The following is a 13,627-nucleotide window of genomic DNA, read 5'->3' on the forward strand; positions in this document are numbered from 1 at the left end:
AAGGCAAAAAGTGTAAAAGGGTACTAAGAAAGTTATTATGTAATGATAAAGATGTCAACTCAGCAAGAAGATATAATTACTGTAAATACATATGCAGTCAACACTAGAGCACCCAGATATATAAAGCAAATATTACTAGAGCTGAAGGGAGAGATAGACCCCAATACAACCATAGCTGGAGACTTCAACATTGTACTTTCAGCATTGGACAGATCTTTCAGACAGAAAATTAACAAAGAAACATTAAATGTGATTTGCACTATAGAACAAATGGACCTAACAGGTATGTACAGAACATTTCATCCAACAGTTGCAGAATACACATTATTCTCCTAAGCACATGGATCACTCTCAAGGATAAACTATATGTTATGGCAAAAAACAAGTCTCAAAGAATTTTTTAAAAAAGAAATAATATCAAGTATCATCTCTTAATGTAATGGAATAAAAGTAGAAGTCAATAACAAGAGGAACTTTGGAAACTATACAAACACATTGAAATTAAACAATATGTATATGAATGACCAGTAAGTCAATGAAGAAAATTGAAAATTTTCTTGAAACAAGTAAAAATGAAAACACAACATACCAAAACCTATGGGATGAAGCAAAATTGGTACTCAGAAAGTTTATAGTCATAAGTGCCTACCTACAAAAACATAGATAAACTTCTAATAAACAACCTAAAAATGCATCCTAAAGAATTAGAAAAGCAAGAGCAAACCAAATCCAAAATTAGTAGAAGGAAATAAACAATAAAAATTAGAGCAGAAATAAATGAAACAGAAAAAAGGAAAACAATGCAAAAATCAAGGAAATGAAAAGTTGGTTTTTTGGAAGGATAAACAAAATTGACAAACCATTGGCCAGACTACCTAAGAAAAAAAGACAGAAAACCCAAATAAATAAAATCAGAGATGAAAAAAGGAGACATTACAACTGATACCACAGAAATGCAAATGATTATTAGGGACTACTATGAGTAAGCATATATAAATAAATTTGAAAATTTATAAGAAATGGATAAAATCCTAGATACAAACAACCTACCAAGATTGAACCATGCAGAAATCCAAAACCTGAAAAGACCAATAACAAGTAAGGAGATTAAAGCTGTAATAAGAAGTCTCCAAGCAAAGAAAATCCCTGGACCCAGTGGCTTCATTCCTGAATTTTACCAAATATCTAAAGAAGAACTTAACATCAATCCTCCTAAAACTATCCCCAAAAATAGAGCTGGTAGGAATACTTCCAACCTCATTCTACAAGGCCAGTATTACTTTGCTACCAAAGCCAGACAAAGACATCCAAAAAAGAAGACTACAGGCCAATATTCCTGATGAACATTCATGTAAAAATCCACAAAATAGTAGCAAACCAAATTCAACATCACATTAAAAAGATCATTCATCATGACCAAATTGGATTTATCCCAGGGATGTAAGGATGGTTGGGCATATGCATATCAATTGATGTGATACATCATATCAACAGAATAAAAGACAAAGCCCACATGATCATTTGAATTGATGCAGAAAAAAAATTTGATAAAATTCAATACTCCTTTATGAAAAAAACTCTCAAAAAACTGGTTATAGAAGAAACATACCTCAATATAATAAAAGCCATAGATGAAAGACCCACAGCTAGTATCATACTAAATGGAGAATAACTAAAACCCTTTTTGTAATATCTGTAAAATGACAGGGATATCCACTTTTACCACTTTTAGTCAACATAGTACTAGAAGTCCTAGCTAGAGCAATCAGACAAGAGAAAGAAATAAAGGGTATCCAAATTGGAAAGGAAGAAGTCAAATTATTCTTGTTTGCAGATATGATCTTATATTTGGATGAACCTAAAGACTCCACCAAAAAACTATGAGAACTGGTCAACAAATTCAATAAAGTTGCAGGGTACAAAATCAGCATACAAAAATCAGTAGCATTTCTATATACCAACAGTGATCAATCTGAAAAAGAAATGAAAAAATTAATTCCATTTATAATAGCCACACATAAAATTTAATACCTAGGAATTAATTTCACCAAAAAAGTGAAAGATCTCTGTAACGAAAACTATAAAACACTGATGAAAGAAATTGAAGATTACACCAAAACATTGAAATATATTCCATGTTCATGGATTGGAAGAATCAATATTGTTAAAATTGTTTATACTACCTAAAGCAATCTACAACTTTGATGCAATGCCTATCAAGATACCAATGACATTCTTCACAGGAATAGAAAAAATCAATCCTAATATTTCAATGGAACCACAAAAGACTCAGAATATACAAAGCTATCCTGAGTAGAAAGAACAAAACTGGAAGAATCACAGTAACTGACTTCAAATTATACTACAGAACTATAATAACCAAAACAGTATGGTGCTAGCATAAAAATACCCACATAGACCAATGGAACAGACTAGAGAACCCAGAAACAAATTCATAGATCTACATTCAGTGAACTCATTTTCAACAAAGATGCCAAACACATCAATAAATGGTGCTGGGAAAACTGGATATTCATATGCAGAAGATTGAAACTAGATCCCTGTCTCTCACCATATACAAAAATCAAAATGGACGGAAGACTGAACTAGAATACTTGAAACTATGAAACTACTACAAGAAAACATTGGGCAGCACATTGGTCTGGGCAAAGAGTTCTTGAGTAATACCCCAAAAGCAGAGGCAATCAAAACAAAAATGGACAAGTAGAATCATATGAAGTTAGAAAGCTTCTGCACTGCACACAATCAACAAAATGAAGAGACAACCCACAGAATGGGAGAAAATATTTGCAAACTACCCATCTGAAAATGTATTAATAATCAGAATACATAAGAAACACAAACAACTAATAGGAAAAAAAATCTAATAACCTAATTAAAAATCAGCAAAAGATATGATAGACATTTCTCAAAAGAAGACATACAATCACTAACAGGTATATGAAAAGATGATCAATATCAATGATCATCAGAGAAATGCAAATCAAAACTACAATGAGATAACATCTTACCCTAGTTAAAAAGGCTTATATCCAAAAGATAGGCAGTAAGAAATGCTGGTTAGGGTGTGTAGAAAAGGAAACCATCATATACTGTTGTTGGGAATGTATATTAGTACAAGCACTGTGAGACAGCTTAGAGGTTCCTCAAGAAACTAAAAATAGAACTACCATATGACCCAGCAATCCCACTGCTAGCTATATAGCCAAAAAAAAGAAAAAAGAAAAGAAAAGAAAGAAAGAGAAAGAAAGAAAGAAAGAAAGAAAGAAAGAAAGAAAGAAAGAAAGAAAGAAAGAAAGAAAGAAAAGAAAGAAAAGAAAACCAGTGTATAGAAGAGATATCTGCACTCCCATGTTTACTGCAGCACTGTTCACAATAGCCAAAATTTGCAACCTAAGTGTCCATCGACAGACAATGGATAAAGCAAATGTGCTACATACACACAATGGAGTACCAATCAGCCATTAAAAAGTATGCTCCTTTCATTTGCAACAACATGGGTGAAACTGGAGGTCATTATGCTAAGTAAAATAAGTCAGGCACAGAAAGACAAACTTTGCATGTTCTCACTTATTTGTGGGAGCTAAAAATCAAAACATTGAATTCATGGAGATAGAGTAGAAGAAAGGTTACCAGAGTTTGGTAAGGATAGTAGGCAGGAAGGAGTGGTTATGGTTAATGGGTACAAAAATACAGTAAAGTGGAATGAATAAGATGTAGTATTTGATAGCACAACATTGTGACTACAGTCAACAATAACTTATTGTACATTTAAAAATAACAAAAAGTATAATTGGATTGTTTGTAACACAAAGAATAAATGCTTGAGGCAATTGATAACCCATTTACCCTGATCTGATTATTATGAATTGTATACCTCTATTAAAATATCTCATGTACATCATAAATATATACCACCTATTATGTACCCACAAAATTATTTTAAATTTTTTAAAAAGTTCATCTATAAGATGTGCACTTGCTACAATTGAATGATATTTACTTTATCTAATAAAGTACCTTCTACAAGACACTTATTTGAGGGCAATAGATAATGGTAGCATCATGATATCCCCCTTTATCCTTCTAGGTAGTTTGCATAGCACCCTAGACCTGTTGCAGAACCTTCTTGTGTTCTGAGCCTCAATCAAAACCAGCAGCTTGTTGGGTTATTGGTTAAATGGGCCAGAGTAACACACTTCAATTAGGAACACATTGTCTCCAAAATTCAAAGAACCTATTAAGGCTTTATGCCTCTTTCTAGCCTGCAGGATAGGTTCAATGGAAGAACTTTTCATTCACTTTAAAAGGGATAGCTCAACATGCCCCACACCACTGGACCCCTTGAAATTTCACTGAAATAGAAAGCCCCAGAATAGTTGTGAAATGTATTTCCGATTCTCTGGCATGCAAATGTGTTACCAACAAGTCTTGAGTAGTTGCTACTTCTTGCTTAATAGGACAATCAGCATGTCATCAGAATAATCAGCACAATGTTATCAGTATATCATCAGTGGAATATCTTGTGGAAAAGAAAGAGGATCAAGGTCCCGAATATTTGCAACTCATATATCTGACAAAAGAATTGTATCCGGAATATATACCAAGCTCTCAAAATCAATGAAAAGAAACCTAATAACCCAATTTTATCAAATAAGCAAAATATTTTAACAGAAGAAACTTCAAAAATAATACAGATATGTCAAATAAGGTCATAAATACATGCTGGATCATTAGTCATCATGGAAATGCAAATTAAAACTTCAGTGTGATGCTATGAGCTACATATTTAAGTAAACAGAATTGAAAAGATTATTTATACTGAAAACAATGATGCAGACCTTTGGTAGTAAAAAACTAGGCAACAAGTTAGAAGATAATTACATAAAATTTAAAGGGGTAGTCAATTTAAGTCAAGTTTTGGTTGGGTGAAAGGCTAATTCGGCACATTATATTGTTGACGTCACCTTTCTGCAGCGCATTCACAGTCACTTTGCTTTTATATATGCAATTTTCTTCTGTATATTTCTTTTTCACTAGAAAAGTTCTAAGAAAGTCAGATAATTGATTAATAAATCTGCCAAAAGATATGCCCTTTGCTTTCTCCCATCTTGCTAGTGGAGATTAAAGTTTTAAAAAAGTTGATGTGTAGGTAGTTATTTATCACTATTCAGATATCAAATCTAAATGCCAAAAATAAGGACATTTTTACTTTCCTGAACAAATGCTCATTGAGACGTTTCTATGTTAATTCTCAAAACCAAAATCTGAACATATTAATACCACAATCACAATCTCTCAATAGTTTTCTTCCAAATTGGGATTAAAGAACAGAGTCTGTGACCTAGTTTCCAAATCCTGTGTAATCTCACTCATACTGCTTCTTTGGCCACATGTGGCTCCTTCCTGCTTCTCTCTTTGGTTGCCAGTCACATTTGCCATTTTTTGTTTATCCAGGGATCTAGGTTCTCTTATCATCTAGGCCCTTCAATGATGAACGTTGTGTGGAAGGCAAGTGTCCACAGGCATCACTCTGCTAGACAGGAAGACTGTTTTTTTTTTTCTTTATTTTTTCTTTTTTTGAGACAGGGTCTCACTCTGCAGCCCAGGCCGTCTGGGCTCACTGCAACCTCCGCCTCCTGGATTCAAGCAATTCTTGTGTCTCAGCCTCTCAAGTAGCTGGAATTACAGGCATGGATCATCACACCCAGTTATTTTATTTATTTATTTATTTATTTATTTATTTATTTATTTATTTATTTTTTGAGACAGAGTTTCACTCTGGTTGCCCAGGCTGGAGTGCAATGGCGCAGTCTCGGCTCACCACAACCTCCGCCTCCCGGGTTCAATTGATTCTCCTGCCTCAGCCTCCCGAGTAGCTGGGATTATAGGCATGCGTCACCAGTGGGCCTGGCTACTTTTTTGCATTTTTAGTAGAGACGGGGTTTCCCCATGTTGGTTAAGCTTGTCTCGAGTTCCTGACCTCAGGTGATCCGCCCGCCTTGGCCTCCCAAAGTGCTGGAATTACAGACTGAGCCACCATGCCCCGCCTTTTTTTTTTTTTTTTTTTGGGTTTTTTTGTGAAAAACCGAGGTTTTCCCTTGTTGGCCAGGCTAGTCTCATATGGCCTCAAATAATCCCTCCGCCTCGGCCTCCCAAAGTGCTGGGATTACAGGCGTGAGTCACCGCGCAGGCCTAAACAGGATGACTCATGAGCCCCACCTCAGAACTACTGAAACAGAATCTGCATTTTAACAATGTCTCCAGGAAATTCATAGGCCTTGAAATTTGGGAAGCACAGATCTACGCCCCCTCCACAGAGGTCCTTTGCCTTTTATTTTCTTTGCTCCTCCCCCTAACTTTTGCCTAGAAAAATTTCTCCTCAGACTTTATATTAAATTTGGGGAGCTAGGTATATGTCTGGAATTTGAGCTACAGTTTGCATGAAGAGGACAACTTCGTGTTTGCTTCTGAAAGGAATTTAGCTCTTTGGTTTTATTAAAATCATGTTTTCATTAACTCAGATGAGACCATACTAACCAAAGAACTCAGACCATCAAATTATGTAAGTAAACCAAAGTTCATGCAAATATGTCAGTAGCGTCATCTGTGGTAAAAAAAAATAATAATAATAATAATAATAATAATGGCATAAAGTATAATTTCAATTCTTAAAACTAGAACTGTCTACAATAACTTGATGTTTATGATTCTGAAGTTTGTAATCCCCTGTGGAATAATTTGAACTTTTCATACATGTCCAACCCTACAATGCCCAGTAGAACCGCTAACTTTGTCCTTAAGGGGATCCTCAAGCTCTCTTGGGGCAATTTTCGGTTCTCCACTTTTTCCTGTTTTGGCAAAAGTGCACAGTTGTACAATTAGTTGACTCTGGTGTTCAAGGAAAATTTATACACATGTTTCTTCAACTTAGGAAATGAAGCCTCTGAAATGAATCAATGTGCCAGGATTGCTACCTATGTTTTTGTCATTTTAGTGCTATAATTGTGTTTATTTCTACTTTAGAAAACCTAACACTTTTAAAGGATCTCCACAATTTCTTCCAAGGTATGGGTAAGAGTAAAATGTTTTCTATAGTATTTATTATTCTTTGGGTAGAAAGTTTAAAATTTGTTTGATAATTAAGATTAGGTTTACAAGATGTTAGAATAGGCAGATACGGAAAGTATTAGTGAATTATCTGCATACATTATTTTTACAATTAAAGTCTGTTCCCTACTACTCTAGTAGTTAGAAAATAAAAATAATAATACAGCCTGAACAAGCAAAATAGCTGTAATACTGATTTGCTCCCTTCAATGGTGTTTTATTACCTTGTTAACCTCACTATAGTGACTTTATAAGGTAAGTTTTGGTGAACCAGAACAACTTAAAACTGAGTTTAAAGAATCAATTATAATGATCACTATGCAAGATATCGTTTTGTTGATTCTGATAAAATAATCTATTGTTTAATTAAATACATATTATGATTAAAACTTTTAAGGTGTCACTTAAATACTTAGCTTTTTACCCACTTTTGAAAATAATTTCATTATTTATATTTATATATATGCAGAAAATACATATAAATGCAGAAAAATGTCCCTCCAACGCTTTTTCCACATTTATGACTTAAAAAGTATACACACACAAATGGAATCTGAGATTTTCAATTATTTTTCTACTGAGATTGCGTGAACGGAGCCCAATTTAATTTAATTAATTCCAAATTAAAATACATCTGAAATTATTGTTGTTGGCTATGTATATAACCTGTTCCAGGTTGCACTCTTGGCTCAATATTATCTTGCTACAAAAAAATTGTTGGAGAAGAAAGAGATCTCAAGTAAAGGCAGCAGAATTCCTAAAGTCAGTTCTAACCACTAGAATAACAAAGACAAAGTAACTTATATATGGAAAGAACTTTTAGACAGTGCTAGTGTATCTATGAACAACACAAAGTTTGTAAGTAAAATTTAAAATTGGATCTTGTTTTCATACAAAAAGTCCATAGGAAACTAAAGTTCGAATTTTGAGTAACAGTAAAGAAAAGTTTCCTAGAATTCACATCTAATTCACATCTTTTAATGAACTTTAGGGTTAAAACATCTATTTACCCCCAATCCTCTGTCTTTCTCTGATACTTCCTCTCTTCCTATTATTTGGCTTTCCAACACTCAGCTTTCTGGTATCTTTTCTGCTTCTCTTTTCTACATTCATTCATATATGCCTTTTTTGTTCTTTACTGTTCTCTCTTTTATTTTCTTTTCACTACCCAGATTTTCTTTTCTACTTCTCTGCTTCCTTTCCTCCTCTCCCTGCCTTCCTTTCTTCTCCTTACTTTTGAAAACTTTTATTAAAAAGGCTTACAGAAAACGTCTATTTTTAAGTTCAGGGGTACATGTACAGGTTTGTTACATAGGTAAATTTGTGTCATTTGGGTTTGTTGCAGAGATTATTTCATTGCCCAGGTATTAAGCCTAGTACCCATTAGTTATTATATTTTTCCAGATCCTCTCCCTCTTCTAACCCTCCACCCTCCAACAGGCCACAGTCTGTGTTGTTCCCCTCTATGTGTCCATGTGTTCTCACGAATTAGCTCCCACTTATATGTGAGAATATGCAGTATTTGGTTTTTGGTTCCTGTGTTAGTTTACTAAGGATAATGGCCTCCATTTCCATCCATGTCACTGCAAAGGACATGATCTCCTTCTTTTTCATGGCTGCATAGTATTCCATCATGTATATGTATCATATTTTCTTTATCCAGTCTATCATTGATGGGCTGGATTCCATCACTGATTCCATGTCTTTGATATTGTGAACAATGCTGCAGTGAACATACATATGCATGTATCTTTATAGTAGAATAATTTATATTCCTTTGGGTATATACCCAGTAATGGGATTGTTAGGTCAAATGGTATTTCTGTCTTTAGGTTTTTGAGGAATCACCACTATGTCTTCAACAATGGTTGGACTAACTTATTTACATTTCTCCAACAGTAGGCAAATGGCAAATGTTGTTTGCGTTACTTGGAGTGCTGTAGTTCATTCACCTCACTGTTGTGCCATTTGTTTCCCATTCACTTCTTATTTTTTTTCTGGCTTTAATTCTATCAGCAAATGCAAACTGCTCTCACTGAAGCCACTAAAAATCTCTAATTTCCACAATCAGTGATCTCTCTTCATATTTAGTCCAACCAGAGCATTTCTTTTGGCATTTTGCCCTGTACTTTGTCCTTCTTGAGTATATTTCCTCTCTTTATGTCTACAACATTCAGCTCTCCAGTTTCCCTCCTGCTTCTTTGATCACTCTGCTCAATATTTTTTTCTGACATCACCCTTGTCTCTTTGTTTGAGCCAGGACTCTTGGTTGCATTGGGCAATGAGTTTATTGAATGGAAAGCTATCTAAAATAGAAATGCCAGGGAAGTTGGAAGAATGAGCTGTAAAAATGGGCAGGAACAGAATGAAGTAAGACAGCTAGTCAACAGCCCAAATCATGTCCCAACACTAGCTCAACAAAAGCTCCTGCTGTCATGGTTGAAATTTCAAATGTCACAGCTCACACTGTCAGTTCCATTGTTGTGTGTGGATGCTTTTGTAAGGGTCTTGATATTGCTGCTTTGGCTGCTTTTGCATCAAAAGTTCTCTTTGATCACTGTTCCTTTGTTTTCCACCTTCCAAATTCCAAATCTATGTTGGTGGGTTTGGCTGGCCAAACCTAGTCAAGTAGCCTCATTCTAGGTGCAAGAAGGATGGAAAAGTAAGTTTCTAACTCTAGAATGGGTAGTATTCTCTCTCGGCCACCAAGATTAATGTGGTAGAAAAGAGGACCAGGGGCTGGCCATCTAATAAATGACCTGTAAAGTGGATACACTTTATAACCTGTTTAATATAATTTTAATTGTATTGCCTCTCTGTTCCTCTTTTATGTTTGATACACTCTCCAATGCATAGGACATCTATAAATATGCCTTAAACTACCCCCAATGCCTCTCATATCATTATTTTTATTAAGTTCTAGTAGAGTCACATCTCTAAGTACATCTCACCTGGATGTTCAGAGAATGCCCCTTCCCCATATCTGCCAACGAACCTGAGTTCTCAATCTCATTTTGAATCACCAAATGACTCCTCTTAATTTCAGTGACTACCCTCTTCCCATCTAATATGTCATGGAGCCCTGGTGACTCTACATTCTGAATTCTTTTCAATCTATGTCTTTGTCTTCCTCATCACTTCCTTATCACACATGAAGTAGGTACTTTGCATTCATTTGAATCACATGAACAGCATTTTCTTAAAAATATATATTCCTAGACTTCATTCTTGAACTACAGAATTTAATAGTAATCCCTCATATTCAAAATTTGGGTAAGAAAGTTCCCCCAGACAATTCTGATATGTAATCTGGCTTGGGATTCCTTTGCAACAGAAACAGTTTCCTGATTAGTATCTCTGACTGCAGGTTCCCTTCCTTGCAGCCTATTTTCTATAACATCAATTATTTAACTTAAAATACGTCTTACATGGCACCATCTGTCTTAAAATTTTAAATTCATGACTATTTCCTGAAGGATACAGTTCAAAGTCTTTCACATGGCTTTTAACTCATTTTGTGTTTCTGACCTTACAAAGATCTTTTCCTTTGACCTTGTATCCATGTCTCAGACACAGAAATTTTGTACCGTACTCCAGTGTCCACATAAATTAATCACATCCATAGAATGCCTCTCTTTTTGCTTAAATATGTTTATTCATGCACATTCTATAAACTCAAATAATTGCATTTTTCCATCTCTTCAATTCCCCTACTATGGTTTTCATCAGCACAGTGTAATAAATACACAAAGAGGACATTCTGATGAGCGTATGATTTTATTTTAACTCCTCTCCTCTAGTATTCACTTTATAAATCCTTATTGAATATTCTTCTTATGTTTATTTCAGTTCACTCCGGGTACATCCAATGAGGACATGGATGAGGAAAATGCAACATTGCTGACAGAGTTTCTTCTCACAGGACTTACCTATCAATCAGAGTGGAAAATACCCCTGTTCCTGGCATTCTTGATAATATATCTCATCACCGTCATGGGAAATCTTGGTCTGATTGCTGTCATCTGGAAAGACTCACACCTTCACATTCCAATGTACTTATTCCTTGGGAGTTTAGCCTTTGCGGATGCTTGGTTATCATCCTCAGTGACCCCTAAGATGCTGATCAGCTTCTTCATTAAGAGTATGATGATTTCTCTCTCTGAATGCAAGATACAATTTTTTTCCTTTGTAATCAGTGCAACCACAGAATGTTTTCTCTTGGCAACAATGGCGTATGATCGCTATGTAGCCATATGCAAACCTTTACTTTATCCAGTGATTATGACCAATGGACTGTGCATCCGGCTATTAGTCTTGTCATTTGTAGGTGGCTTCCTTCATGCCTTAATTCATGAAGGCATTTTATTCAGATTAACCTTCTGTAATTCTAACATAATACATCACTTTTACTGTGACATTATCCCATTGTTAACGATTTCCTGTACTGACCCTTCTATTAATTTTTTAATGCTTTTTATTTTGTCTGGTTCAATACAGGTATTCACTATTTTGACTGTTCTTGTCTCTTATGCATTTGTCCTCTTTACAATCTTAAAAAAAAAGTCAGTCAAAGGCATAAGGAAAGCCTTTTCCACCTGTGGAGCCCATCTCTTCTCTGTCTGTTTATACTATGGCCCCCTTCTCTTCATGTATGTGGGCCCTGCATCTCCACAAGCAGATGATCAAGATATGGTAGAGTCTCTATTTTACACTGTCATCATTCCTTTCTTAAATCCCATTATCTACAGCCTGAGAAATAAGCAAGTCATAGATTCACTGACAAAAACATTAAAAGGAAATGTTTAGATCTCATACTGGAATGTATTCTCTTTTTATTTAAAGTCACATAATCATGCAGGCTAGATGTCAGTATACGTTAGTGTATGTTTAAAGTTTTTTGCAATTACAATTGTCCTAACTTTTTAATGACTCAAGTTATTAGTATCTAATAAATTCCTTAAGATATTTGTACATATTACTGAAAAGCACACAAGAAAATTTTGTCAACTGTTCATGACATACTAGAATAATTAGAGCAGAAAAAAATAAAAGCATTTTACATGTTTTTTGCTCTTCAACGTGGCTTTATAAATGGATCAAGTGCTACAATAGTAGATCCTCTAATAACAACTTGAGTATGATATCTTTGTTACAGGTTTATAAACTGGAGATTCATAGCACACTTCCTCCATAGAACAAGTTTGTGTTTGCATGAACCCAAGCAAATTTCACGAATTCAGCTAACCATCACGAAGTGATTGTTTCCACTTTATTGGGAAATGGTTAATTTCTTTTCTTGTAGAGATTCAATTCACATATTATAGACGGAAATGAACAGAAATAGGAAACTATGAGAGGATTCTCTTAGTTCAGTGTGCTTCTGTGAGTGAGGAGAGGCAGTTGCCTCTCCGTGTTTGTGATGCCTTCTAAGAACCTTTCCAACTGTGTTTATATGTTTGTTGGCAATCTGAAAACCTTTGCTAATTCGGAGTGCTAACGGATTAGACTAAATAATTAAGTTGAGATGAGTGCAGAGAAATAAATAAAATAGAAGTGGCAGAATAAGAATTGAATGGTCTTAATTTTCCCTGAATTAAAAAAAAAAGGAAGCTTGTAAGATCAAGAAATCGGTGATATTTACAGGTTATTGTAATGTTCCCTTGTCTATGAGTGACTTTATGCATTTGCAGGGACTTGGATGGAGCTGGAGGCCATTATCCTTAGCAAACTAACACAGGAAGAGAAAAACAAGTAACACGTGTTCTTACTTACAAGTGGGGACTAAATGATGAGAACTTTATATTACAAAAGTACAACTAGGCCAGCCTGGGCAACATAGCAAGACCCCATCTCTAAAAAAAATTAAAAACTAGCCAGGCATGGTTGTGTGCACCTGTGGTCTCAGAAATTTGGGAGGCTGAGGCAGGAAGATCCCTTGAGTCCAGAAGGTGGAGGCTGCAGTGAGCTATGATCATGCCACTGCATTCCAGCCTGGGCAACAGAGTGAGACATTGTTTCAGGAAAAAAAGTACAGATAAAATTATTATGTATTATGTCATACTGCACAGAGGGTGATAGAAAAGATGTGAAAATGAACAAGGGTTTGAATATTCTGTTGCTGAAAAGTCCTTGATAGCTTTCCTCAAATTCAATGCTCTTTAAATATAATGAGAGATTCATCTTCAGGTCATCCTTGCCTTTATTCTCTCCACACTTGAAATTCTGTGAGTTCATGCTGGTACTCAAAACACCCCAAAACATACTCAGCTGTGTGTTTCGCAAAACTCAACTTTCTTATCTTTTTCATCTGGCTCTTACTGTCTTACCTTCCAAGCACTGCAGCCAGATAATTTTTCATAAACAAGACTCTCATTGAATCATATCCCTCTTCAATAACCTTTAATGGATTGTCATTGCTACCAGATTACATGCATATAAGGTATACGTTCCTAGAACTGAATATAGTTGTGTACTGTATAATGACATTTTGATTGCA

General features: G+C 35.0%; 1 protein-coding gene and 1 long non-coding RNA gene across 2 annotated transcripts in view; one reads left to right on the forward strand and one right to left on the reverse strand.

Moving 5' to 3' along the window:
• LOC108584442 overlaps nucleotides 1-10,974 on the reverse strand; it is a 47,800-nt gene extending 36,826 nt beyond the window's left edge. Inside the window, exon 1 of the long non-coding RNA XR_001899514.2 lies at nucleotides 10,083-10,974. This is a non-coding gene — a long non-coding RNA (uncharacterized LOC108584442). The remainder of the gene's footprint in view (nucleotides 1-10,082) is intronic.
• On the forward strand, nucleotides 9,633-12,177 carry LOC101022745 (olfactory receptor 5H8). The gene is made up of 2 exons (XM_009198802.4): nucleotides 9,633-9,793; nucleotides 10,981-12,177. Exon 2 carries the CDS (start codon nucleotides 11,008-11,010, stop codon nucleotides 11,935-11,937), a length of 930 nt encoding a protein of 309 aa, XP_009197066.2. The 5' UTR covers nucleotides 9,633-9,793; nucleotides 10,981-11,007; the 3' UTR covers nucleotides 11,938-12,177.
• The last annotated feature ends 1,450 nt before the right edge of the window (nucleotides 12,178-13,627 follow it).

This window comes from Papio anubis, chromosome 2, assembly GCF_008728515.1.
Source record: "Papio anubis isolate 15944 chromosome 2, Panubis1.0, whole genome shotgun sequence".
Lineage (NCBI taxonomy): Eukaryota > Metazoa > Chordata > Mammalia > Primates > Cercopithecidae > Papio > Papio anubis.

Bases quoted from the DNA above. Each gene is read 5' to 3' on its own strand.
- LOC101022745 (XM_009198802.4), top strand. From the start codon at position 11,008: ATGGATGAGGAAAATGCAACATTGCTGACAGAGTTTCTTCTCACAGGA.